The sequence below is a fragment of the Pyrgilauda ruficollis genome, unplaced genomic scaffold (assembly GCF_017590135.1).
Source record: "Pyrgilauda ruficollis isolate IOZ18807 unplaced genomic scaffold, ASM1759013v1 scaffold46, whole genome shotgun sequence".
NCBI classification, from domain to species: domain Eukaryota; kingdom Metazoa; phylum Chordata; class Aves; order Passeriformes; family Passeridae; genus Pyrgilauda; species Pyrgilauda ruficollis.
The window spans coordinates 1210710-1238143 of record NW_024526155.1 but is presented as its reverse complement, the minus strand read 5'-3'; the positions used below and the strand labels follow the sequence as shown (position 1 = coordinate 1238143).

Here is a 27434-nt window from a genome sequence, read left to right as displayed (position 1 = left end):
TCTCTCAGATAGACGAGATGTCTCTGCTGGACATGAGCGAGTTTGGGGAGGCTGCCCCGTACCTGCGCAAAAGCTACACGGAGCAGCTGAAGCTTCAGACCATCCCGTTCGATGGTAAGAGCCCCGGGCTGCTGGGCACACCCAGGTGTGTCCCCGAGCCCAGCACAGCCCGGGTGTGTCCCCCAGCCTGCCCCTCTGCCCCTCTGGATTTCTCAGCGCTCCTCCCTGCTCCTCTCCCTGTGCATCCTCAGGGCATCACAGGCACTGCAGAACTCCCCCAGCACCCTGGAGGGCAGGAAGATCTCACAAGGGAGAAAAGCAGGTTTTTGACTTTCCGTGGAGGTGATCCTTCATCTCCCCTGACCCTGAGGGACAGGAGGGCTGGGGGACTGGTGTAAAAGCCTTTTGCAGCTCTTTCATTTTGGAGGTGTCCCCTCTGTCCCAGCCACCCTGCTCTTCCTTGGCTTGCCACACTCAGGATGCAGGGCCCAACTTGCTCCTTGCAGTTTGGCAGTAGAGAAGTTTTGCTTCCTCACACTGTCCTCCTCTCATGATGTTCTGAGTGCAGGCACACATGAAGCAGCAGATTTCTGTCAGCCTAGAAGCTGACCCCACCAAAGTAAAAGGCTGCCAAACATGAAGAAGGCAAAGAAATCCCAGCTGCTATGACCAAGAACATGGGAAGGAATAATCACTGTCCTTCCACATAATCAAACTGCATTTATGTGGCTTTCAATTGACAATTTCACATGGTCTCCTACATTGCAACCTGCATTATGTCTCCTTTCCTTTCCTTTCATTTCCTTTCCTTTTCCTTTTCCTTTCCTTTCCCCATGTCTCCTGCAGGAAAGAAGCGAGCTTGGATCCCTGATGAGAAAGAAGCCTATATTGAAGTGGAAATAAAAGAAAGCTCTGGTGGCAAAGTCACTGTGGAAACCAAAGATAAGGAAGTAAGCAAATACCTTTCCTTTTCCAAGGGAGAGCAAGTGTGTGTGGAGGGGGGATCCGTGTGACAGGATCACGTCCGAAGCCGTGATCTCTTGCTGATAACCCTGTCCCGCTGATCAGTCGTGCCCCGGGGGGACACACACGGCAGTGTCAGCACACGTAGGCCAGTTCCTTGCCAAGAGTGGCACCAGTTCAGCATCTCCCACCGAGGGGCTGCTGTCACAGCCCTGTGGGTGTCCTGCGGGACACACCGAGGGCACGGTGCGGCTGGCCCAGCACAGCTCCTGGATGGGGGAGCACCCCCAGCACAGCCCTTTGTGATGCTGAACCAGTGGCCGGCTCATCCCGGAGCCTGAAACAACAGGTAAGGGGCCAGTTGGCCAATTCCTGCTCCTTTTAGCCCAGATCTGCAGTGGGGTGAGCTGTTGGGAGAACAGGCTATGACGGGCGGAGAGGCGCCAGCTTTCCGCGGCAAAGCAAGCAAGGACCAGCTGGTATTTGTCAAGATAATATCCAGTGCAATTAGCTGCAAATGAGCTTAATTAATATTCCTTTCTTCACTATGGAAGTTTCATGACCCTGCAACTTCACTGCAGAGCACACTGGTATGAAACCGGGGAAAAGAACAAGGACCTCACCCAGCAGTAGATTATAGACTTTGTTATTTCTATTTCTTCTCTAGTCAGAATAGCACTAAGAATGGTTTGTGCTGCTAAATGTGAAAAAGGAGATATGTAATTGTCTTTGAAAAGTGTCAAGGCTTTGAGAATATTTTTGTCTGAATTTTGGAAAGCAAGTAAAGAGATTTGCCCTCTCCATAGTAAAATTTGTCACAGAGGAGTTACAAATTTTAGAAGTTTCTTCTGATATTTAGAACAGCTTCCAATTCTGAGAACAGAGCAATTTCCAAACCCTATTTGCTGTTTCCTCTTGAAACTGTCTTTTTAATGATTTGTCATGGATTTACAAAATCAGAAAACTATATCAGCTTTCCCTGGATAAGCATTTCCAGCAGAAAGTTTCGAGACATAAAGCCCTCCCTTATCCTTCTGTGTACCCTCCTGCTTTTAACACCTGGCATCTTTTAACACCACGCACTTCATCTTCACCCATAAAAAGGATAAACCTCTGAAAGATGTCATTTAGTCTTTATTAACAAGACCATTTGCTAAATCCAGCTTCTCCATCCAGGCCAGATACGTAATGTGATATTTTCCCCGTGCTTGGTCTCGTAGGATTAAATAAATCCAGTTTTAAGTGATGGGGTACAGGCTTCAGCTGTTTGCCCAAATAACCAGGGATGTCTTTGGAGCAAAAGACAGGACTGGCATGAGCTTTTAGGCTGGGAAGGAGAACACAGGATGGGGGTGCCAAGCACATTTTGGGGAAATAACGTGGACTCCTCTGTCAGGCTCAGCAACAATCTGAGCTCAGGCTCAACCCGCTCCCTGAGGAAGGAACAAGCTGGGTGTGCTTGTCCCAGCTGGGCTTTGGGCTGGGTGCTGCTGGGGCTGCCCTGGGCCTGTCACCCCAGAACGCTGGGCAGCCCTGCCGGGAGGACAGCAGGCACATGGCCAAGGCTGTCCCCAGCACGGGACTGTCAGGGTGTCCTCCCACCTGGCAGGTTTTGGGGCAGAAGGTGCTCAGTGAGGACTGGGGTCCCTCTGACGTGTCCCCTCCTCTGACAGACACGGGTGGTGAAGGAGGACGAGGTGCAGCCCATGAACCCCCCCAAGTTTGACATGATTGAGGACATGGCCATGCTGACACACCTCAACGAGGCCTCTGTGCTCTACAACCTGAAGCGCCGCTACTCCCACTGGATGATCTACGTAAGCCCACGGCACCCGTGGGGTGGGGTGGGGAGCTGAGGGGGCATTGGGACATCCCCATCCCTCATCTACCCGTTTTCCCCCTGCAGACCTACTCGGGGCTCTTCTGTGTCACCATCAACCCCTACAAGTGGCTGCCAGTGTACACGGCGCCCGTGGTGGCAGCCTACAAGGGCAAGCGGCGCTCGGAGGCACCCCCGCACATCTACTCCATCGCCGACAACGCCTACAACGACATGCTCCGCAGTAAGCCCGGCCCGGGGGACCCATCCCGAGGAGCCCGGGCTCCTGGGGCCCGGGTGCGGTGGGCAGCGCTGCCCTAACGCCGGCTCCTTCTCTTGCAGACCGTGAAAACCAGTCCATGCTCATCACGTAAGTGCCCCTCCATCCCCTCGCCCTGCCCAGCCCCGCCGTGAGCAGGGACCCCCCGTGCTGTGCTCCCTGCATGGGCACCCTGTGCCCGGAGCAGCCCCCCCGGCAGTGTCCCCTCCCCATCCCGGCAGCTGTCACCCTTCCCGCCCGGCCTGCCGCCGCCACCGTGCCAGGTGACAAAGCCCCGCGCGGGCCGGGCTCCCCCGCACCCCGACAGCTGCGGGAGCTGCCGCGGGGCGCCCCGAGCACCGGCACCCTCCGGGGAGCGGGGAAAGCAGAGATGGAGGCCAAGGCCGGAGGGAGATGGTGGCCGGAGGGGCGGCGGCGGGGGAGAAGGGTGATGTGGGAGGGTGGAGGCCAGGTTGATTTCAAGTGACATATAGATAAGGGCTATATAAAGGACTCTAAAGGACCCTTCGCCGCTGCCAGGAGCCACGGACATTTTTAGCCTCGGCCATGGCCTAATTAGGAAAGGCAGGGGCTGCGGAGAGATGCTTGGCGCGTGTCCGGTGGCGGCCCCGCTGCTCCCCCCGGCTCTTTGTGCTCTGGGATTACAATGGCACAGCGGCACTAACTATAGGCATGAGCTCAGCGGGGCCGCAGCCCCCCGCGGCGGGCACCCTCCGCCCGGCACCGTGCCCTGCCAGCCCGAGGTGCCCCAGCGGGGCCGGGCGTGCCGAAAGCTCCGGGCCGGGCCCGGACAGCTGCAGCCCCCGGGCACGGCCCGGCCCGGCCCGGCACGGCACAGCACGGCCGGCAGCGGGGCACACGGCCAGCCCGGAGCTGGGGTCGCTCCGAGGGCAAGCCCCGAGCTCGAGCACGATCCCCCGGGGGCTGGGGGTGAGTGAGAGCTGCAGCCCCCATCCTGCGAGGCTTTGCTTTTCTGGGATGGTTGTGCCTGTTGTTTGCCTCATGCCCTTATCTGTGTATTTCTGTTACTCTAAGCGGAGAATCTGGTGCTGGTAAGACTGTAAACACCAAGCGGGTCATTCAGTACTTTGCCATTGTCGCAGCCTTGGGCGACACACCGGGCAAGAAATTAGTAAGAGCTTCTTTTCAAACAAGTTCTTGTTTTCTTCCTTTCATTTTTTTTCTTTTTTTTTTTTTTTTTTTTTTTTTTTTTTCCCCGCCTTCCCCTTTCTTCTTACTTTTTCTTCCCCAACTTTTTTGTGTTTGGAAACGTGTTTTGGTCTGACCCACCCAGGGCTTGGCTTTTCCCTGACTTTTGAACAAGCAAGGCTTGAAACTATTCTGCTCAAGGGGAAATGGAATTTTTTTTAATTTTTTTTTTTTTTTTTAATGTGGCTGCTCAATCCATGTGGCCTGGAAGAAGTTCTTTAGTTATTCTCTTTCTCTTCTCTTCCTCTTTCAATACCCCAGTGATCCTCTTAAGGAACATTAAAGGGATGAAGTAAACCTTCCATTTCCCACCTTGCTTCTTTTAAGCCTTGCTTTTCAGCATTTTCTCCTTTTTGTTCCCTCCTTTTGTTGATTTTGACCCTTTTCTACCTTGTGCTTTTCTTGCTCTTGTTTTGAATCTTGCTTTTCTTTGGTGCTGGTTATTTTTGAGCTGGCCTTGCAATTGCTTATTTCTTCTGGATACTTTGAGGCTCCAGCCTGCTTTCCCCTCGAGGAAGCAAACTGGCTGCTTTAGGTATCAGACAAGCAATACTTCGGCATTATTTTCTTTCCTCTTCTTCAAGTTTGAATTTAACTGTTCTTGCTTTTTGACGCATTTCTTTATTTTCTTGAGCTAATCTATTTAACAACTTTTTTGCCTCTCCTATAAAGTTTAATCCTCCAAGTTTTTTTTTCTCTTGGACTTTTTTTTGGCACTAAATGGTCATGCCCTGCTTTTCTGACCATGCTTCTTGTGGTTCTTGCCTGGTTTCCTGGATTTCTAAAGATAATTTTCTCTCCTTTCTCTAGGCAGCTCTTGCCACTAAAACTGGGGTAAGTGTTGTGGGCTCTTTGATGCTGAGGACAGAGTTCTGCTGCACCACAGATCTATGATGGGGTGACATGTGAGGCCTCCTCCTTAAGTCTGGGAGCAGCACCTGGGCAGTGTTTAGTTCTCCTCTTGGCTCTGTGTCCCACAGCTGGAAGCTTTGCTGTTTCCTCTCTTTCTGCCTTTCTGACTCCAGCCTCTCCTTCAAGGGATAATTACTCTGGGTAGAAACATTAATTTCTCTCCAGTGTTTGCCTAGGAGTGGTGTGGGCTCCTCCAAAGGTGAGGTGAAGCCTTCACACCCTGAAGATCCTCCTCAGGCTCAAAGCCCAGCTGAGGGTGGTTGGTGCTGAGGGGCAGGAGCAGACCCTCTGCCACAGGCAGCCCTGTGCTCTGGCTGCAGCCTGTTGGTGCCCAGCCTTGCCACCCTCTGCCAAGCCCTGGACTGGCACTGCCCAGCACTGCAGGCAGCTGATGTCCTTGCCTGGGGGACATTTCTGAGGTGTTTGCTCCAAGGAAACCCAGCAAAGGTTCAGCCCCTGGGGCTCCCAGCGCCCCAAGGGCTCAGTCACACATCCTCGGTTTCTCCGAGCCTTTAGGTGGTGCACAGCCTCGGCTGGGGATGTTTGTCATCACACAGTGGCCACTTGGACAAACAGGGTGAGACAGCTCAGGGGCTGAACCTGTGGGTCTTGGGGCTGCCCAGGCCAGGTGTTTTTAGGCCAGGCTGAATGTAGAGATAAGAGCTCAAGTAAGCTCACTACTCAGGTGATAGTGTGTTGGTAACTGTGTGATCCACAGCTGCTCCCCATCTCTTTTGCCCCTCACACAGCTGGAAGGTGGGGAGCAGTTGTGGTTCCAGCATTGGAAAGAGAGGGTGGCTCTGGGTGGGCAGAGCCCAGAGCTGGTGTTCCCCACCTGAGGAAAACCCTGTGGATTGAAATGTGTCAGAACATGGGCAAAGCTCTCATGAAAAGTCCTGCAGGTGTCTGTGCCACCAAACTCTGTAGCAGGTGTCAAACCCCACCATCCTTCATGTGGTGTAGCACCAGTCTCTTGCTCCTCTCCTCAAATCCTTGTCCTGCCTTACCTGCATTAGACAGAGGCTGTCTCTTTATCTTTGAACAGAGAAACACACATGGGACAACAAGGTTAGGAGAGGATTCATCTTAGGGCTTGCTCAGGAGAGCCCCAGTATTCCCAGCAGTATTCCCAGCAGATCATGCCAGCTGGGACTTGTGGTGTATTCCCATCACACTGGGACCCTGCAATGCATGTTGTTGGTGTAGGGACCTCTTGTTTCACAGTGTGCTGTTGATGTGAGCTGTCCTAGACTTTGGTTTGTGGAAGGGGAAATGCCTGATGTCAGAGAGCCTGAAATGATTCAGCCTGTTGTGACAACACAAGCTTGCTCTTGGTTTGCATGGTGTAAGCTCCTGAGAAAGGGGGCCAGGACTGCTGTATGCAGAGGGGACAGCAGCCTGGGGCTCCACTTTAGGTGAGGAGAAGGCCACAGAGGGCACTGCTGCAGCCCCCATCTGTGCTGATAAACGATCTGCATGGCCTGGGCACACGGAGATGCCTCGGGAGCAGCAGGTCCAGCTGAGGAGTGCAGCAAGCAGCCCTGGCACTGCTCCTGCTCTTGGTGACAGATCCCCTCTGGCTGTGTGACACACCTTTGGTTTTGTTCTCCAGGGCACCCTCGAGGATCAAATCATCGAGGCTAACCCAGCCATGGAGGCTTTTGGCAATGCCAAAACCATAAGAAACGACAACTCCTCTCGTTTTGTGAGTGCCTCGGCGGGACAGGGAGCTGTGGCTGCTTCTGTGGGCTGCGTGCACAGTGGGTGGCACTGTGGGCTTGTGCACTGCGAGCAGGGAGATGGATCTGCTTCCCAGTGGCACTGGACTGCCAGAGCCACGCTTTTCTGGTTACATCAGTGCAGCAAACGTGGCCAGCGTGAATGGCCCTGGTGTCACAGCCTGTGGCTGGAGAGACATCCCTGGCAGGGCCAAAGCTGAGAGGGACAGTGAGCACAGCCTGGAGTGCTCTGGGACAGACAAGTGTGTCCCTTCCAGGGAGCAGCACTTGGTAGTTTCTGGGGTCCCCAGGACAAAGGAGGAATGATGAATCTGACTCCATGTTCTTAGAAGGATAATTTATTATATATGATATTATATTATATTAAAGAATGCTATACTAAAACTATATTAGAGAATAGAGAACAGAAGGCTTAACCAGAATGGTAATGAAAACCCATTACTCCTTCCAGAGTCCTGACACAGCTGGATGGTGATTGGCCACTAAGTAAAAACAATTAACATGAAACCAATCAAACAATGACCAGCTGCTAAACAATCTCCAGACCATATTCCAAAGCAGCAAAAACATGAGAAGCAATCAGATAATTACTGTTTTCATTCTTCTCTGAGGCTTCTCAGCTTCCCAGGAGAAGAAATCCTGGTGAAGGGATTTTTCAGAAGACGTGACAGTGACACAGCACCGGTTTTGCTAAGCCCAGGCTGGCTGTGCTGTGGCTGCAGGGAATTGGTCACTAAGTAAAAACAATTCACATGAAACCGATCAAACAATGACCAGTTGCTAAACAATCTCCAGACCATATTCCAAAGCAGCAAAAACATGAGAAGCAATCAGATAATTATTGTTTTCATTCTTCTCTGAGGCTTCTCAGCTTCCCAGGAGAAGAAATCCTGGTGAAGGGATTTTTCAGAAGACGTGACAGTGACACAGCACCGGTTTTGCTAAGCCCAGGCTGGCTGTGCTGTGGCTGCAGGGAAGGGAGGCACTGCTGGGGGAGACCCCGAGCCCAGCACAGAGCAGGGGCCGCAGGCAGGCTCCGTGTCACAGCGCCCTGCAGAAATGGGCAGTGGTAAGAATAGACCTGAGGACAGGGGTTTATCTGCTGTCAGTGAAATTTCTGCCTGCCTGGTATTCAAGCCCTTGGGCAACGCTCTTTGAGCTTCTTCACATTACAAACCAGAGAACTTCACCCCTTTACAGAGTTCAGTAAGTTGCCTGGCATCAGCAGAAGCTCAAGAAGTGGGAAATTAATTCAGTTTCTAGGGGCTGTTCTGAGCTGCAGCTCTGTAGGCAAGCCCAGCACTTACCTCCTGTGGGTGTTTTCAGGGCAAGTTCATCCGGATCCACTTTGGCCCCTCAGGGAAACTGGCCTCTGCAGACATTGACATCTGTGAGTAGCTGCCCTGGGGAGGGAATTCATCCCGCATTTGTGCTCAGCTCTGGGAAGGGACAAGCCCTGCTCTGACCCCTCTGCCCTACTTCATTCTAGATCTTCTGGAAAAATCCAGAGTGATTTTCCAGCAACCCAAAGAGCGAAGCTACCACATCTTCTACCAGATCCTGTCTGGGAAGAAACCAGAGCTGCAAGGTAAGGCAGCCAAAGATGCAGCACAGCCCTTAGAGCAGGATGGCCTGAAAACAACCCCAGAGATCTCTGTTGGGAGCTTTGGGGTCCTCAGGAATGAGCAGAGCCAGCTCACCATTCAGGTCCTGCCTTTGAATGCTTTGCTAGCTGTGCAGGATCATGGGATTGGTGGAATTCAGGGTGGAAGGGATTTCAAGAGGTCATTAGCCCAGCCTGCATTATCCTCACAGGCTGAGAAGCCAGACTGAAGCCCTTTGTGCCACTGTGTGGGAGCAGAGCTCACGCAGGGTCTGTCTGCAAGGTGGGAATGTGCTTTGCAAAGCTGCCTTGCACAGAGTCCTCGTGGGGTGGTGGGTACAGCCCTGACCTCAGCGTGTGCAGGCTGCAGATTTACTCATTTTGGGATAGAGGGAAGTGTTTTGCAGCCTCCTCAGCAAGTGAGATGACCTGTCTCAGATGAGCTTGGGCACTGCTGTAGATGTGAGCCCCAGGACAGTCCCACCTGATCTGAGTTAGTGCTGGGGCAGCTCTGAGCAGCCTCCTGGTGCCACATCACACTCAGGAAGCCTTTCCCCACGCAGAAGGATGGCTGGCACAGCCCCTGGGGTGGTCAGCTCTTGGCTGAGGGCTCCTGAGCTTGGTGCTGAGCAGCACCTTATTAGGCAGGTCTGAGGGAGCAGTAATCTTATCTGGAGTCACAAGGGCATGGTGGCTACTTCTAAATCAGTCTGCAGCCAGGCCATATCCCAAGATAGCAAGCAGGAGGCAAGCACAGAAGAGGTGGACCCGTGTGTGGACCTGCCTGTGCTGGAAGAGGCTGTTCCTCCCCCAGCTGGTGAGGCTGGGGAAGCCTTCCTGCTCCATCTGTGTGCAGGGCTGTCCCTCTGCCCAGAGATGTCCCTGCCAGGCTGGCCTCACCCCCTGCATGTCATCCTCCTGCAGATATGCTGCTGCTGTCCCTCAACCCCTACGACTACCACTTCTGCTCCCAGGGGGTGACAACGGTGGACAACCTGGATGACGGCGAGGAGCTGATGGCCACAGATGTACGTGCACAGCCCTGGGCCTGGGGAGGGCACAGCCTTCCTCTGGGCAGCTCTGGGGATGGGCCCTGGCTTCCTTGTGTCCCTCTTTGAATCAGTTGGGAATTCCCTCTGGTTCTTGGTGGCTGTTGTGAGCCTAGAAGAAGGGGCAGAGTGACTGATCTGCACCAACAGCCTCATCCAGCCAGAGAAGGGAGAGTCATTCCCTGCATCAGGAAGGGCCTGAAGCACATGAGCACTTCCCATAGTGCCCATGAGAAAGAAGATTACAGAATCATTAAATTTGGAAAAGACCCCCAAGATGGTTGAGTCCAACCTGTGATTTATCCTCATCCTGACACCCAGTCCAGAGCACTGAGTGCCATGTGCAGCCCTTCCTTGGACACCTCCAGGGATGGGGACTCCAAACCTCCCTGGGCAGCCCCTGCCAATGCCTGACAACTCTTTCTGTGAAGAAATTCCTCCTGATGTCCAGCCTGAACCTCCCCTGGCACAGCTTGAGGTTGTTCCCTCTCCTCCTGTCCCTGTTCCCAGGAGCAGAGCCTGACACCCCTGGCTGCTCCCTCCTGTCAGGGAGCTGCAGAGATCAGTCAGGTCTCCTCCTGAGCCCTCAGCTTGGAGAACCTCCTCCTTGTGGATGCTAGGCCAGTCCTTTTGCTTTCAAATGGGTCTTGTGGGAGCTGGAGTCACATTCAAACCCCATGGACAGGATTCCTTGGTTAGGTGCCCACCAGAGAGGGCAGCCTGCCCAGCCCCAGGGAGAGTACCTTAGGAGACAGTGAGAGAAGGAACCAACCCTTACCTCAGCATGGTGAATTTGTTCTATCTCTACTGCTTTGTGTCTCCTCAGCACGCCATGGACATCCTGGGCTTCAGCAGCGATGAGAAATACGGCTCCTATAAAATAGTGGGGGCCATCATGCACTTTGGGAACATGAAATTCAAGCAGAAGCAGCGGGAAGAGCAGGCAGAGGCTGATGGCACTGAAAGTGAGTGGAGCTCTGTGCTCCAGACCTGCCCAGGCTGGGATAACTCCCCCTGCCTGGCCTGTGGGGGTCCCCTGATCCCTCACTGACCTAGGCCCTGCTGGGGTGTACCACGGGCTTGGCCTTGAGCAGGAATATTTGGGATGGTCCCTCTGCAAGGTGGTCTCATCTGCATCAGACTTGTCTCAGCAGCATCACAGGGTGTCACACCCCTGCTGGGCTTCATCTTGTGCAGTCTCCTCCTGCTCTTCACCTCCTGCACTTCCCTGGACAGCATTCCAGGCAGGGCATCCACAGAGGATGAGCCAGGCTGGGAGCAGGACCTGCTCAGCTCACAGCCTCCTGAAGAGCTGTTAGAGTAGGACACAATCACTGTCTAATACTTCTCCTAGTTTGTTGCTCAGCAAAATCCAATGCAATTCATAAATCTAACAGTAGTCAGGCTGCAGAGCAAACCTGAAGGGAGAGGGTGACTTTCCAGCACGTGGGAGTGTGAGAAGGGGGAGCTCTGGCACATACTTGGAAGGTTTCAGCAGGGATCCAGCAGAAATGACTTCCTGGATCAATCTTTGTCATGTTAACATTCATGAAAGAAAAGTTCTCTGTGCCTCAGGAGTGACAACACAGGCTTTAGCTGCTACCTGGTAATTCATGAAGGTTTTGATATGGCAATGATTGTCCTACAGAGGTGATTTGCTAGCTACAATCTGCAATCAGGAGTTTTTGAAAGACAATCACCTCTTTTCCGTTCACTTCAAATTCACTGCACGGAAGTTCAAACCTCCACTGGAAAATGCATAGAGAATCCCAGATCAATAAAGCAGGCTGTGATAAGCACCTGATAAGCACCTGATAAGGTGCAGCAGGCCTCCAAACAGTAACGTCTCAGTCAGGAGGTTCAAACTTTAAAGCATCATAGACTATCCAAGATGGAAAATCACATTAGACACTGGAAGAGGTGGGAAAAACAGTGTGGTTAGCACTGATCGTCATAGGAGCAGGTCACTTTTTATTTTGGTTATTTTTCTCTTCCCAGACCCTCCTTGCAGGGTCCTCATGCCTTTGTGCTGCCTTCCAGGTGCTGACAAAGCTGCCTATCTCATGGGAATCAGCTCAGCTGACCTCATCAAGGGGCTGCTCCATCCTCGTGTGAAAGTGGGCAATGAGTACGTGACCAAAGGTCAGAACGTGGAGCAGGTGAGTGACAGGACATCAGGGCACGTGTCCCGTGCTCACACTGCGCTGCCACTGGTGCTTCAGTTCACTGTCTTGGGTGTAGGAGGAGACTCCAGAGTAGCAGGAGAAGGTGTATCCACAGTTGTTGGCTTTTGGGAGCAGGGGATATGGGTGGCAGAGCTGGCTGATAGCTTTGCACATTAAGCAAGGCTGGAGATTCAAAGAGTGTCTTTGAAATGTGGTTTGGACCCCAGCCAGAGCAGGTCCAGGTTCTGTGGATCTGCTTCAGAGACAGTCACACTCCTGTGAAGAGTTCAGCCCTGAAAATTAGAAAACTCTGGATATCTAAACACTCATCTGAGTTGATCTTGTAGAAGACTGAAATGCACCAAACATGTGTCCTGTCAGATTCCAGCCACACCCAGCTGGGAACCCAGACCTGGCCTGAATAGTGCAAGCCAGTCCTTGAGCACAATTCAGGAGCTGGTGTCCTATCCAAAGTGGGCTGTAGGCTCTGGCCGGGCACAAGGCTTCTGAAAATGTCACTTTAAACTGAATTTATATCCTAAGACCTTGGAGGCAAGGTAGGCCAGGTAGGCAGGAGCACACTTGTGAGGAATGCAAAACTAATTTTGGAGCTTGTGCTGTAACCACGAACCCCTTGGATGTGTCTGTCCATCCTTTGTGTGCCAGGAGGAGCTCTCTCTCAGCCTGTGGCTCCTGCAGGAGCCGGGAGAAGCTCAGTGTGTGCTCTGGGCTTTGCCTTGGCAGGTGCTCTACGCCGTGGGGGCCCTGGCTAAAGCCACCTACGACCGCATGTTCAAGTGGCTGGTGACCCGCATCAACAAGACCCTGGACACCAAGCTGGCCAGGCAGTTCTTCATCGGGGTGCTGGACATTGCAGGCTTCGAGATCTTTGATGTGAGTTCTGCAGGCCCCTGCAGTGGGTTCAGAGAGTGTGGTAGGGGCAGCTGAGTCCCCTGGGGTTTGAGAGCTCTAGCTCCTCTAAGAAGCTGCTGGCCTTGATGAGGAGCTCTTGTCTGAATTGGTGTATCTGGAGCAAGCAGGCAGCTCTCAAGGCATGATTTAACATTGCTGTGGGCACATCTCTAGTGACTGCTGGCTACCTGCTGTGCTAGCCACACAGCTGAGCCTGGCAGGGATCACCCTTCACAGCCAGGCAAAGCACAAGAGTGAATCCCTTCCCTTCTGGAGCTCCTCCTTCTGACTTGGATCTGTTTTGTTCTTGCAGTTCAACAGCTTCGAGCAGCTGTGCATCAACTTCACCAACGAGAAACTGCAACAGTTCTTCAACCACCACATGTTTGTCCTGGAGCAGGAGGAATACAAGAAGGAAGGCATCGAATGGGTCTTCATTGACTTTGGCCTGGACCTGCAGGCCTGCATTGACCTGATTGAGAAGGTAGAGTGTGAGGCAGGGCATGGAAATGGTACTGCTGGGGGATGGTGTGTGCAAGGGCTGCAACAGAGAGGTGCTCTGCTACCAAAATTAAAATATTCCTTCCCTCATCAGTGGCAAGTACCCAACTTTTTTTCCCCCACACTTACAGCTCAGAGCCTCCAGGCCTTTGAGACCTTTTCCACACAAATTTTGACTTTATGAAAACGTGCAAATTCTGTTTCTACCCACTGTGGTGTGCAACCTTTTCCTCCAGACAGCAATTATCTCTTCCCCTTTTTTCCTACCCACTTGCAGCCCATCAGTGCCTCTTGAGCATTCAGAGCAGCTTGTAGAAAATATTTCCACCATTCTGTTGGACCTGGGCAAACTCCCACGTCTTGCAGGCCTGGCCAGTCCCACAAGGAGGTCAGGTGCAGCCTGGAATATGCCAGTGACAGCTTGGCCCTGTGGCCAGTGTCTTGCACCTGGATGAGGATGGGATCCCCCAGGTCAAGCCCACGCTCAGTGGCACACAGCATCCCTGTTTTGGGATGGGATGTGGCAACACTGAGCTCAGTCCTCTTCATCCCTTCTCTCCCTGCAGCCCATGGGAATCCTGTCCATCCTGGAAGAGGAGTGCATGTTCCCCAAAGCCTCTGACATGACCTTCAAGTCCAAGCTCTACGACAACCACATCGGGAAGTCGCCCAACTTCCAGAAGCCGCGTCCGGACAAGAAGCGCAAGTACGAGGCGCACTTCGAGGTGGTGCACTACGCTGGTGTGGTACGTCCCTGGCAGCTCTTCCCAGCCCCCACACCTTCCCCGGGCAGGGACAGGGCTGGCCTGACCTTGCTGTCCTGGGACAGGTGCCGTACAACATCGTGGGGTGGCTGGACAAGAACAAGGACCCCCTGAACGAGACAGTGGTGTCCGTCTTCCAGAAATCCCAGAACAAGCTCCTGGCCTCCCTCTATGAGAACTATGTGGGCTCTGCTTCAGGTGAGGAACCCCCTCACCCCCTTTTTTACCTCAGTCTCTCCCCTCCTCTCCTCTGTGGCCAGCTGTTGGTGCAGCATCCCTGTCCCTGGCAGCCCGGGCAGAGGGAAAATCCACATTGATCCCTAAAATCCTAGTAGATGGGTGCTGGTTTAAGGGCTTGTGTGGGGTTGTAGGGTTGTTGTGGTGGCCCTGTAAATTTAGGAGTGTGAATGGGTGTCTTCCTACCAGGAGCTGAGGAACAACACCCAGAGCTGAGAGCTGTGGGAGATGGCTGCTGGGTGTTTTTGGTGGTCAGTGCCTTCATTTTGCAGCAGGGCACAACCACCTCTGCTTTAGAGATAGCAAGGGTTGTGGGAATTTTAGGGGTGTTTGGGAGTGCCCCTGAGTCCTTCAAGGCAGGCAGATGTTTTGCTGATGTAAGTAATCAATATTTCAACCCAACAGAGGAACCTCACAAGCCAGGGACCAAGGAGAAACGTAAGAAGGCAGCTTCTTTCCAAACAGTGTCGCAGCTGCACAAGGTGAGAGCCAGCCTTTCATCCAGGGCCATGAGGGAAACGTGCTGAGGGTCCCACTGGCAGTCCCACTTCCCTGCCAAGACTCTTGGCTTCTTGCACCTCCTGGGGCCTGAGGGACCACCAGAGCTCCTGAGGGGCCACCACTAGAGCAAAGCCCCGAGCTCCCTCCATCCCTGGCCAAGGGGGCTGTGCCTGGCAGAGTGCCAGCCCTGTCCCCGTGCTCTTGGGCAGGACACGAGGCTCCAGGCTGGCAGAGCTCCCTTCCCTCGGAGCTGGGCTGGTGCTGCTCCTGCCCCGTGACGCTTGCGGCAGCTCCTTCGCCTCTGAGAGAGCGGCAGTTAAGACTTGTAGTGATGTTTAGATAATTAATTACATGAACATCACTTTAAGTCTGTGCTACTTCTCTCCTCGTTCCTGTCAGCGGGAAGGACAGCCTTTGGGCAGAAGACAATGGAGGAGGATCTTGCAGGTCTCTGAGCAGGGAGCTCCCTGTCCTGGGGGTGACCTGGCCCATTTTACAGCTCAGGGTGTCACACAGCTCCATGCCATGCTCACCACTGGACTTACTTGTCCAACCCAGAGCTCAACCAACTGGAAGCAGCACAGAGGGGTGTGTCCTGCCATTAGCCTTGTGGTGACAGGGCAAAGCTCACAGCCCCAAGCCTGCCAGAGCTCCAGGAGCGTTTGGACAGCACTCCCAGGCACAGGGTGGGGTTGTTGGGGTGTCTGTGCAGGGCCAGGAGCTGGGCTGGGTGATCCTTGTGGGTTCCTTCCAACTCAGGATATTCTGTGATTCTTTGCCAAGGTGCTTGCAGAAGGCAGCTCTGTGGCAGAGCCCCTGTTGAGGGAAAAGTGTGACTTTCTTCCTTCTGGACAAGTCACAGGCCTTGGGGAGAGGTGTCTGTGGTGAGGAGTTGCCCCATGGTGATGGGGAGCTGTGGGAAGGTGTTCTCTTCCCTGAGCTGATCCTGGACAGGCTGAGCCTGTACAAGCAGGGGAAGGCAGCTGGAAAGATCAAGGGTAGAGCTGCCTTGGAGAGAAAAGGAGGAGCATTCTGGCACAGCAGGGCCCTCTGTCACAGCCAAAGGGAGTGAAGCACTGTGGAGGAGCAGGGAAATCCTGCATACCCTAACATTCTGTGTCTGCAGCCAGTGTGTGGACACCAGCACTGGAGCTGCAGGGTGCTGAGCACAGAGCTCTGTACCAGGAATTTGCTCAGTCCCGTGTCCCTGGTTCTCCCCTGCAGCAAAACTTTACCTAAAAAAACTTGAGAAGCATCTGGCACAGCAAAGTTCTGTAGCACAGCAAAACCTGGCAGTGCCATTTGGCCTGTCTGCCCAGCCCCCTGTGCCATGGGGACAGTCTCCTACCCTGGCAGGAGGCACTGACCCTGCCCCAGGCAGGGATGTCTGCTGCCAGGATAGCAGGAGGAAATTCCTCCTTTCTCCTGCCATAAGTGGCTCTCAGGGTCTGCTCCCTCCCTGCCTGTGGGGGAAAGGGGCTGGAGAGAAAGAGAAGCATTGCAGGGCAGCAGAGCTGTCCCCTCATCCCGTGTCTGCCCTGCAGGAGAATCTCAACAAGCTGATGACCAACCTGCGCTCCACCCAGCCCCACTTCGTCCGCTGCATCATCCCCAACGAGACAAAGACCCCAGGTATGGGACAGCAGAGGCAGTGCCCTGGGGACAGCCACATGTGGGAACTGGCAGGGATTCTTACACCCACCCTCTCCCCAGCCCTTTCATGCTGCCACTGAGCCATGACCCCATCTCAGTGTTGAAATTCCTGTGACCCAGGTCAGTCTCCTCTGCTGGGGAGAATGAGCTTTGCCAGGCTCCCATTTTGGCTGTGCAGCCTGGCACTTGGATAACAGCAGGCATGGATGAGCCTTCCAGGCTGAGTTCCACCATGCAAGGCGCAGGCTGCAGCACTGGTGCTCAGCACACACCTGCAGGACAGCCTGACACCCGTGTTCAAACCACGGGATGTTCCCAGGGCTCAGGCCCGGGCTGCAGCTGCATTTCCTCTGTCTTCTTGGGCTGAGCATTGCTCCTTGTGTGTCCTGCCCCACAGGAGCCATGGATTCCTTCCTGGTGCTGCACCAGCTGCGCTGTAACGGGGTCCTGGAAGGGATCCGCATCTGCCGCAAGGGCTTCCCCAACAGGATCCTCTATGCAGACTTCAAGCAGCGGTAACCCGCTCTTCTTCCTCACCCAGCACGTGTTTTGAGGGCAGACAGACTTGTCCTGGCTCCAGCCTGCTCCCCAACTTGTGCAGAGCTGCTCTGAAGCCCCACATGCTTCCAGTGCCTGTCTAGTTTGGGATGGCTCTGCTGCTGGCTCTGGGGTGCCAGACATGGAGGGTTTGGGATGGGATCTGGGTGTTTGAGATGCTGGTGCAGGGGAAGGTGGCAAGGCTTAGGCATCTCTGATCCTGGCTCAGATTTCTCTCTGCCCTTGGGATGGATCCTTAGGGTTCTCACCTCAGGGTCCCATCCATGCTGCTTAGTCCAGGCCTAGTGAGGCCAGTGGCCTCCTGGCACAGTCTCCCTGATGTTCAGGGACTAAAGTCTGCCTGGTGCCTGCAATCCCATGCCCTGGAGCAGCTGGTTCACACACAGCTGTGGTGCAGCCCCGTGGCTCCAGTGGGCACTGCCATGCCTGGGGTCTGGGGTGATGCTGGTGCTGCAGTCCTCTTGCATGGCCTCCCTCTGCTTTGCCCCACAGCTACCGTATCCTCAATCCAGCAGCCATTCCAGAAGACAAGTTTGTGGACAGCAGGAAGGCCACAGAGAAGCTGCTGAGCTCCCTGGAACTGGACCGTGCACAGTACAAGTTTGGTCACACCAAGGTGAGAGGGGGCAGCTGATCCTTGGGAGGGAGAAATGTCCCCTGATGTTACTCTCCGTGCCTGTCTCTGCCTGGCCCCAGCCCTGCTGTAGCCCTGCACTCTGCAGGGTCTGTGTGGCCCTTGAAGGGACTCAGAAGGGCAGAGGAAGGTGCAGGCTGGGAAGAGAAAGAGCAGCTCTGAGCAGGTCACTGCTGCCTGACCTCATCCCACCCTAATATCTTCTTGTCTCTGCTGGGGAGCATGACGTGCTGAGGGCAGGTCTGGTCCCTGTACCATGTGTGGGGGCACCTCCATGTTTCCCTGGCAGGCTGTGTTACTCCTGAGCCCTCTGTCCTTCTGCTTGTGACTCCACTCTTGCCCACAGGTGTTTTTCAAGGCTGGTTTGCTGGGCTTGCTGGAGGAGATGCGAGATGAACGTCTGGCCAAGATCCTGACAATGCTCCAGGCCAGGATCCGTGGGTACCTCATGCGTGTGGAGTATCAGAAGATCATCAGCAGGAGGTAGAGCTGTGGGGGGAAGAGGCAGAACTTTGTGTCTCCTTGTCTCTTCTGCACGTGGGTTTGACCTGTGGGGTTTGCCTGTGTCTGGTAGTGATTGTCCTGAGGGATGGAGGCAAACCTGGAAGAGGTCTGGCATGGCCCAGGTAGGGAAGATCAGGGTGTGGGGAGCTTCTGGTTTCCACTGCAAGATTCAGAGGGAGGCAGAGTGAGGAGAGCTGAGATCCAGGCCACCCCACCCATCCCAGCTGGGCCAGTACAGTGTGCAGACACTGTCCCAATTCATTCACCATTCTGCCATTTGTCCAGCTGGTGGAGAATGGAGCCATATCCAGGCCTGCAGAAGCCTGTATGGGACATAGGGAATGTCCACCCCTGATGATGCTGTGCTTGTATTCCCCCAGGGAAGCCCTCTACACCATCCAGTGGAACATCCGTGCCTTCAACGCTGTCAAGAACTGGTCCTGGATGAAGCTGTTCTTCAAGATCAAGCCTTTACTCAAGTCTGCTCAGACTGAGAAGGAAATGTCCAACCTGAAGGAGGAATTCCAGAAGCTGAAGGAGGCTCTGGAGAAGTCTGAGGCTAAGAGGAAGGAGCTGGAAGAGAAGCAAGTCTCCATGATCCAGGAGAAGAACGACCTGGCTCTCCAGCTGCAGGCAGTGAGTGCCTCACCCTCTCTCTGGGGGTGTTAAGACAGTGCAGGGTCCATGGGTAGAAGAAGGAGCAGAATATCCTAGAACCCTCCTTCAGCCTCTTGCAGTTCTGAAGCTCCATCATTGTCACAATCTGTCTGAAACACAATCTAAGACTGCAGACCTGAAGTACCATCACATCCTGGTACTGTCACAGGGATTTGTGATCCCCTGGCTCTAGGAAGGGTGCTCTCCTCACAGGGGAGTGGGAGGGGATGGCAACATTTGCTTTCCATATTTTGTGCTGTTTTCATCCCAGTGTGTCCTCCCTCTGGAAAGATTGAGCTGCTCTTTGGCCCTGGTTGGTGTGAGTGGTTGAACCTTGGTGATGGGCAGTGACTGGAGCTGTATTTTTTGTACACCTGAGCACCTCGGGCTTGCTCTGCCCCTTCCACAAGGAGAAGGCCAGGACAGCAGGGCTGAGAGCAGAGTCCTGGGGCAGAGGGTGAGCACTGCTCTCCTGTGCCTCTCCCAGGAGCAAGACAACCTGGCAGATGCAGAGGAACGCTGCGACCTGCTCATCAAGTCCAAGATCCAGCTGGAGGCCAAGGTGAAGGAGCTGATGGAGCGTGTGGAGGATGAGGAGGAGATGAGCTCGGAGCTCACCGCCAAGAAACGCAAGCTGGAGGATGAGTGTGCAGAGCTGAAGAAGGACATTGATGACCTGGAGATCACGCTGGCCAAGGTGGAGAAGGAGAAACACGCCACAGAGAACAAGGTAACCAACCTCCCTGCAGTGCCTGCCTCAATGCCTGTGGGGACACCAGAGAAACATCTGGGATAAGGCTGCTGGTGTGGGGAAACTGGGGCAGGGCAGAGGGAAAAGGGGAGTGTGAGAGGGAAAAACCCTCTGTGTCCTGCCTCATTGCCCAGAGGGCTGTGGGCAAATGGTTCTGTGCTGTGGCAAGTGATCTGAGGCATGGAAACCCACCTGGTGGGGCCAGCCTGGCCAAGGGGACAGGGGCTGGCTGCTGGTGGGGAGCAGAGCTGCTGTTGCCCATGGATGGACTCCTGCCTTGCAGGGGTCAGGCTGCTGGAGTAGCTTTGTACCCCCTCCCTCTGAGATGCTCTCTACTTTTCTCCTCACTGATGCAGGTTAAAAACCTGATTGAGGAGATGGCTGGTCTGGATGAGATCATTGCCAAGCTGACCAAGGAGAAGAAAGCCCTGCAAGAGGCCCACCAGCAGGCCCTGGATGACCTGCAGGCTGAGGAAGACAAGGTCAACACACTGACCAAAGCCAAGGTCAAACTGGAGCAGCAAGTGGATGATGTGAGTCACAGGCCAGTGAGACTAAAGCAAGAGAGGTTTGAGTCACATCTCCAGGAGAGCCCAAAGGCTGTCCCTGAGTGGGATCTGGAGTGTGGGATGTTACCAGATCCCCCTTTAATATGGCCAGTTGATCAATAATCCCATTGACAAACTACCCCTGAAACAAGAGGTGGTGTGGAGCACCTCATGGAGAGCAGTCCTGGGCTGAGGGAGTGGGACTGGAGACTGGCTGGGAAACACCTCTGGCCCCCAGGGGATTGGTGAAGTTCCCACAGCAGTGGACATGGGTAAGGGTGGGGCTACAGAAGGTCCTTTCCCTCCCTATCCCACCTCCCTTTGTTCTCCAGCTGGAAAGCTCTCTTGAGCAAGAAAAGAAGGTCCGCATGGACCTGGAGAGAGCAAAGAGAAAGCTTGAAGGAGACCTGAAGCTGTCACAAGAGTCTGTAATGGATCTGGAGAATGACAAGCAGCAGCTGGATGAGAAGCTCAAGAAGTGAGTGTGTGACACATGCCTGGGCTCTGGGCACCTCTAAATCCAGATGTGTGGTCTCTGCAGGGGCAGCTGGGCTGTGGCTCTGGGCACTGCTGTGTGACCATCCCAGGCAGTGGGGGCTTGGTTTTCCTGGGCACTTTGCAGAGAGGCTGAGCAGCTTGTGACAGGCTCATAGGCCAGGGCTCATAGACCTTCCTTTGTCCTTGGGGCTGGAGAGGAGGGACCTGCCTGGCAGATCCAACACTGCTGGGGCCTCAGCTGCAAGTACAGACTTCAGTTATGTCCCATTCTCACTGGGGAACTGGAGAACACCTTGGGACCTCAGAGGGAAACCCTCAGAGCCAGCTGTCCGCCACTTTGGCTACTTGAGCCCTTCCTGTGAGCCTTCCATGGGCTGCTGCTTATCCCTGCAGTCCCTTTCCATTGTGGGCTTGTTCATCCTCTGGTCTGGGTGTAAGAGTGCAGGGAAATTTAGGAGCCAGAAGGACCTGTCAGGACAGTGTTCGTCTGATCAGAGGCTCTGTCTTCTGTCTGTACAGGAAAGACTTTGAGATGAGTCAGCTGAACTCAAGGATTGAAGATGGGCAAGTGATGGAGGCCCAGCTGCAGAAGAAGATCAAGGAGGTCCAGGTATGGTGAGAAGAACTGTTCTTACATCCTGGGAGTCCAAAATTTCCATTAGATGTGATGTGCAGGGGAATCTGCATGAGCCAGTCCCTCTCTGAGCACAGGGACATCTCCCTGGAAAAAGCTGGCATGAGTAGCAGGAGCCAAGCCCTCTGCCAGAACATGGGTTGAAAATTAAAGAATGAGCTATTGAGGTGAGCGCTGTCACCAGCCTGAGGAACAGCTTCCAGATGTAGTTCTCTGTCTGAAATAAAACCTTTAGTCCAGTAACCAAACTCTGAAAATCCAAATCTAGAACACTGGGCTGCTTCCTATCAGAGGCAGGTCCCCAGAATCATGAAAATTCCCGTGAAAAGGAGCTAATGCCAGCTGGATCCTGATGGCAGGGATGGAGGGGAGCAGGAGCTCCAAGCATGCTACCAAGGAGCACCTGCCTCCCAAAACAGCCCAAGACTGGTGGTTTTTTGCCTCCCATCATCATCAGAGATGCTGCTCCTCTGTGGAGAGCAGAGATGCTGGAGCTTCACCCAGAGCTTGGAGCATCTGCCCTTTTGTTTGTGTCCAGGCACGCGTTGAGGAGCTGGAGGAGGAGCTGGAGGCCGAGCGAGCTGCCAGGGCCAAGGTGGAGAAGCAGCGGGCGGAGGTGTCGCGGGAGCTGGAGGAGCTGAGCGAGCGGCTGGAGGAGGCGGGCGGCAGCACGGCCACGCAGCTGGAGCTGAACAAGAAGAGGGAGGCGGAGTTCCTGAAGCTGCGGCGGGACCTGGAGGAGGCCACGCTGCAGCACGAGGCCACGGCGGCCGCCCTGCGCAAGAAGCACGCGGACAGCGTGGCCGAGCTGGGCGAGCGCCTCGACAGCCTGCAGCGCGTCAAGCAGAAGCTGGAGAAGGAGAAGAGCGAGATGAAGATGGAGATTGATGACCTCTCCTCCAATGTTGAGTACGTCACCAAGAACAAGGTGGGTCCTGGTTCTCCATGGGGCTGGTTGGTCTCTCCTGTGGGCATCAGTGGGTGCAGCGTGAGCAGCACAGCCACGTCCATGGGGTGGTGTCTCGATTAGCTCTTTGCCGTGGCCAAGTCCCTCTTTGACCTGCAGCTTGTCCCTATGTCACTACAAGATGTTTTACTTGTCCCAGTCAAGTCTGGAGGCTCTGGGAAGACATTTCTTGGGAAGCTTGACTGCAGAGAGCCACTATTAGCTTAGCAGCGAGCTCTGGCAGGCTCCTGCTCTCTGCCTTGTGTGCCCATAGGATCCACCGAGCAGGGCAGGGTATCCCAGCATGGGAGACGAGTGCTCTGTGGCCAGAGCTGAGCTCAGCAGGCTGTGCTTGGTGCCTGCAGGCCAACGCTGAGAAGCTGTGCCGCACCTACGAGGACCAGCTGAACGAGGCCAGGGCCAAAGTGGACGAGCTGCAGCGACAGCTGACGGACGTGAACGCCCAGCGGGGCCGGCTGCAGACCGAGAACGGTGCGTGGGGCACAAGCCAGGGGCACCTGCTGCCTCAGGAGTGCTGGCTCTGGGTGTCTGGCTGGGGAGTGGGGTTCAGCCAGGCAGGCTGTTCTCCTCCTTATGTGGAGGGAAAAACTAGTTGTGCCTCAGGAGGGATTCCTCAATGGCATCCTTTGCCTTTAACTGGTTGCACCTCTGCTCACGGCCCAGCTTGCCCTGGTGGGGGGACAGCTGGAGGCCACAGGCTCTGGGGGAGTGTGGGCTAGTGCAGTTTGCAGCCCTACAGCCCTGAAGTAGCAGTTTTGGCTGTGTTTGAACCCAGGGGAGCTTAGCCGGCTGCTGGAGGAGAAGGAGTCCTTCATCAACCAGCTGAGCCGTGGCAAGGTCTCGTTCTCACAGAACATTGAGGAACTCAAGAGGCAGCTGGAGGAAGAGACCAAGGTGAGGTTTCAGGGCATGGCTGGTCTCTGAGTGACACAGTGGCACTGCCCCACACCCTTTGACTGGGGAGGTGGGACATACCCTGCACACAGGGCAGCTCTTCACCTGGGAGGAACAGAAGTTCCCTGCTGCTGCTCCCAGTCATGGTGCCATGGCCTGTGTCCTGGAGCCTGGAGTCAGCTGCTGCTCTCTCTTCCTCAGGGCAAGAATGCCCTGGCCCATGCCCTGCAAGCCTCCCGGCACGACTGTGACCTGCTGCGGGAGCAGTACGAGGAGGAGGTGGAGGCCAAGAGTGAGCTCCAGAGGAACTTGTCCAAAGCCAATGCTGAGGTGGCCCAGTGGAGAACCAAGTACGAGACTGATGCCATCCAGAGGACTGAGGAGCTGGAGGAAGCCAAGTAAGTCCCATGGCACAAGTCAGTTCCTTGTAGGTGGTAACTTTGTTCAGCAGTGGGGCTCTCCCGGACCTGGGGTGACACAGCACGCTCCTGCCTGGATCAGAGGCTGTGGGGCGGGATGGCACCGGGGCAGGGAGCGCTCACCCCGGTGCCATGGGCAGGAAGAAGTTGGCCACCCGGCTGCAGGAGGCAGAGGAGGCCGTGGAGGCCGCGCACGCCAAGTGCTCCTCGCTGGAGAAGACCAAGCACCGTCTGCAGACCGAGATCGAGGACCTCTCGGTGGACCTGGAGCGCGCCAACGCGGCCTGCGCTGCCCTGGACAAGAAACAGCGCAACTTCGACAGGATCCTGGCCGAGTGGAAGCAGAAGTACGAGGAGACCCAGGTGGAGCTGGAGGCGTCGCAGAAGGAGTCGCGCAGCCTGAGCACGGAGCTCTTCAAGCTCAAGAACGCCTACGAGGAGTCCCTGGACAACCTGGAGACCCTTAAGAGGGAGAACAAGAACCTGCAGGGTAGGACTGGGCTCAGGCACTCCCCTGGGGCTCTGCCCAGCTCCTGCTCCTGCCCTGTCCTCAGGCATGTGGGATTGGTCCCTTGTTGGCCAGGAGTGGCCTTGCTGCTCAGCCCATCCACTGGAGGGATGCAGCAGCCCTGCTGGGATGCCAGCGTGTGTCCTGCCCTCATGCTGGGCACACTCTGGGAGGACTGGCAGACCCACTTGGCTCCTGTCCCCAGAGGACTCCTGTTCCCAAATGGTGCTGCCAAGTGCCATGACACTGCCTTGGGGGTGTTGCTGTTGGACAAACATGTCTCCCCAGGTCCTTAATGCTTCTTCTATGCTCTCTCCCAGACTGCAGAAATGTTCCCAAGCACAGCCTTGGCTGCTCTTTGAGGGTCTGGGGGACATCAGCTGAGCCTGGGCAGGGGGATGGGGACGTCACTTGCACAGGGCTGGTCCCACAAACTCCTTCCTGACCAAACTCCTTCTGTCCCTGGCAGAGGAAATTGCTGATTTGACTGACCAGATCAGTCTGGGCGGCAAAACCATCCACGAACTGGAAAAGGTGAAGAAAGTGCTAGAGAGCGAGAAGAGCGATATCCAGGCAGCTCTGGAGGAGGCTGAGGTGAGTCCTGCTGCCCCCAGGAGCCACTGGCCCACCCTGCAGCTCTCGTTGTATGCTGCTGGGGGTGACAGCCCTGAGCAGGCTGTGACCCCTGGGAATCCCATTCATCGGGATCCCACAACCACTGCAGGCACTGGAGTGGCTCCACCTGCTCTGCCCCTCATAACAATGGGCTGGGGGACAAGGCCAGGGTGAGATGGGTGGCTGGGGGGAGCTCCCTTCCCAGGAACCACCTTCCCATGGCTGAGCTGTCTCTAGGGAGCCCTGGAGCACGAGGAGAGCAAGACCCTGCGCATCCAGCTGGAGCTGAACCAGATCAAGGCTGAGATGGACAGGAAGCTGGTGGAGAAGGAGGAGGAGTTCGAGAACCTGAGGTGTGTGGGGTGAGGGGACAGGCTGGGACGTCGGTGCAGGGGCAGGGCTGGCACCGTGGCCCTGGCAGGGCTGCCCCAGGCTGGGTGTCCCCAGGGGACGTGGCTGATGCTGGCCTGTCCTGCAGGCGGAACCACCAGCGCGCCATGGACTCCATGCAGGCCTCGCTCGACGCAGAGGCCCGGGCCAAGAACGAGGCCGTGCGGCTGAGGAAGAAGATGGAGGGGGACCTGAACGAGATGGAGATCCAGCTGAACCACGCCAACCGCCAGGCTGCCGAGTTCCAGAAGCTGGGCCGCCAGCTCCAGGCCCAGATCAAGGTTGGGACAGACTCGGTGCTGTCCCTGCTGCCAGCCCGGCTCCCGGCTGTCCCCACTGACCCCACGCTGCCCCACAGGACCTGCAGATCGAGCTGGATGACACCCAGCGCCAAAACGACGACCTGAAGGAGCAGGCAGGTGCCCTGGAGCGCCGCAACAACCTGCTGCTGGCAGAGGTGGAGGAGCTGCGGGCAGCGCTGGAGCAGGCCGAGAGGAGCAGGAAGCTGGCAGAGCAGGAGCTGCTGGAGGCCACCGAGAGGGTCACCCTGCTCCACTCCCAGGTGAGGCACTGCCAAGTCCTGTGTCTGCACAGGTGGGAGAGCCAGGAGTCTGTCAGCCGTGGTGAGTGACTAGCCCTGGTCACACTGAACCTGCTCTGTGTGCAGAACATGGGTCTGATCAACCAGAAGAAGAAGCTGGAGGCAGATGTCTCCCAGCTGAGCAGTGAGGTGGAGGATGCGGTGCAGGAGTGTCGCAACGCCGAGGAGAAGGCAAAGAAGGCCATCACGGATGTAAGAGAGCGGTGGGGACTGCTGCGTGGGCCTCGCATCTCCACTGAGCCCCTGGTGTGGCAGGGCAGCCTGGCCTTGAGCTGATGTCCCCCTGCTCTTGGCCTGGCAGGCTGCCATGATGGCAGAGGAGCTGAAGAAGGAGCAGGACACGAGCGCGCACCTGGAGCGCATGAAGAAGAACATGGAGCAGACCATCAAGGACCTGCAGCTGCGCCTGGACGAGGCAGAGCAGATTGCTCTCAAGGGCGGCAAGAAGCAGATCCAGAAGCTGGAGGCCAGGGTGAGACAGTAGGGGCAGATCCCTGGCTGTGCTCTTCGGGAGCCAACTCCTGGGGCTGCCCCAGTCCCTGAGGCAGCAGACTCTGCCCCATCCCTCTGAGGACAGGTGGTGCCTCTGGGGGACCAGGGGACAGTCCCCAAGGCCCTGCCAGGCTGGGCCCTGCTCAGGTTGGTTTTAGCCTCTACTGTGGCTTCTCTGAGCTGGGAAAGTGGCTTGGCTTTAGCTGGGCTGGTGCTTGGGAGCCAAGTGCTGAGCCAGTGTGTGCCCCTGCAGGTGCGGGAGCTGGAGGGAGAGCTGGATGGGGAGCAGAAGAAGATGGCAGAGGCCCAGAAGGGCATTCGCAAGTACGAGCGCAGGATCAAGGAGCTGAGCTACCAGGTACAGCAGCATAGGACACAGGTCCAGCCCCGGTCCACCAGCACCTGGCACAATCCTCTTTGTTTGGCCTCATTTTACCCAAGAACCCATCCACAAAGCCCAGCCCAGCCTGGGCTGCTTCTGGGCTCCATGTGGGGAATGACAGCAACTGCACAAGCTTTTCCCTGTCACAACATCCTCTCCCTGCTCTGGGTCCTTCTGCCCATTTCCCAGCACCTCCTGAGCTGCGTGATGGGACACAAGGGGGGGGACCAAGGGACGGGTGCTGTGACACCAGGCTGGGTTGGTGGGGCAGGTTGGTGCTGTGTTTGTGACCTGGTACCACTGGGACTCTCATAAAGGTGGAGGTGAGGGGATGCTGGGGTCTGGCTAAGGGAGCTGGGGCACTTTCAGGCTGAGGAAGACCGGAAGAACCTGGCTCGCATGCAGGACCTGATTGACAAGCTGCAGAGCAAGGTCAAGAGCTACAAGCGCCAGTTTGAGGAGGCAGTAAGTGCCCATCACCGCTCTGGGACAGGGGACAGGGCTGTGCCTCCCTGGGATGGCCTGCCACGGCTGTCAGGGGCCACGACAGCAATGTGGGGAGCTCAGAGGTGTCCCCTATGCCCCATGCACCCTCCCCTCCTCTCTCCTTCCCCAGGAGCAGCAGGCCAACTCCAACCTGGTGAAGTACCGCAAGGTGCAGCACGAGCTGGATGACGCCGAGGAGCGCGCCGACATCGCCGAGACCCAGGTCAACAAACTGCGCGCCCGCACCAGGGACGTCGTCGTCTCCAAGGTGGGCACTCCCGGATGGGAGCGTGGCGAGGTGGGCACAGCTCCTGCCAGCCCTGGAGCCAGGGGAGTGACCCCAGGCACTGTCACACCCGGCTGTGGCACTGCTGCCTCACCTCCCACTGATGCTGGGGCTGAAGGGTGGCAGAGTGCCCCGTGCCTCTGGATCCCTCCTCTCATCACAGCCCTTTGGGGATTTTTTCCAGCATTAGGAGCCCGGCTGCCCGGCCCTGCCCTGTCCCAGCTGCTGCTGTAGGTTGGAGGCAAATGGCTGCAACAGTCACTGTCAGCTTTGCACTGCATGAATAAATGTAGATCTGCAGGA

At 55.8% G+C, this 27434-nt stretch overlaps 1 protein-coding gene across 1 annotated transcript; it reads left to right on the top strand.

Moving 5' to 3' along the window:
- MYH7B (myosin heavy chain 7B) lies at nt 1-27434 on the top strand. The gene is made up of 42 exons (XM_041478714.1): nt 1-114; nt 847-950; nt 2637-2780; nt 2870-3026; nt 3125-3152; nt 4098-4194; nt 5082-5105; nt 6796-6888; nt 8249-8312; nt 8412-8510; nt 9450-9553; nt 10401-10539; nt 11615-11733; nt 12484-12633; nt 12965-13135; nt 13719-13898; nt 13982-14114; nt 14559-14635; nt 16199-16286; nt 16705-16822; nt 17358-17481; nt 17846-17982; nt 18384-18639; nt 19148-19390; nt 19768-19944; nt 20292-20437; nt 20977-21067; nt 21630-22019; nt 22403-22529; nt 22834-22952; nt 23154-23350; nt 23512-23861; nt 24349-24473; nt 24732-24847; nt 24973-25165; nt 25243-25446; nt 25552-25677; nt 25787-25957; nt 26231-26335; nt 26729-26824; nt 26976-27113; nt 27316-27434. The coding sequence occupies exons 1-42, from the start codon at nt 18-20 to the stop codon at nt 27319-27321; spliced, it is 5823 nt and encodes a 1940-aa protein (XP_041334648.1). The 5' UTR covers nt 1-17; the 3' UTR covers nt 27322-27434.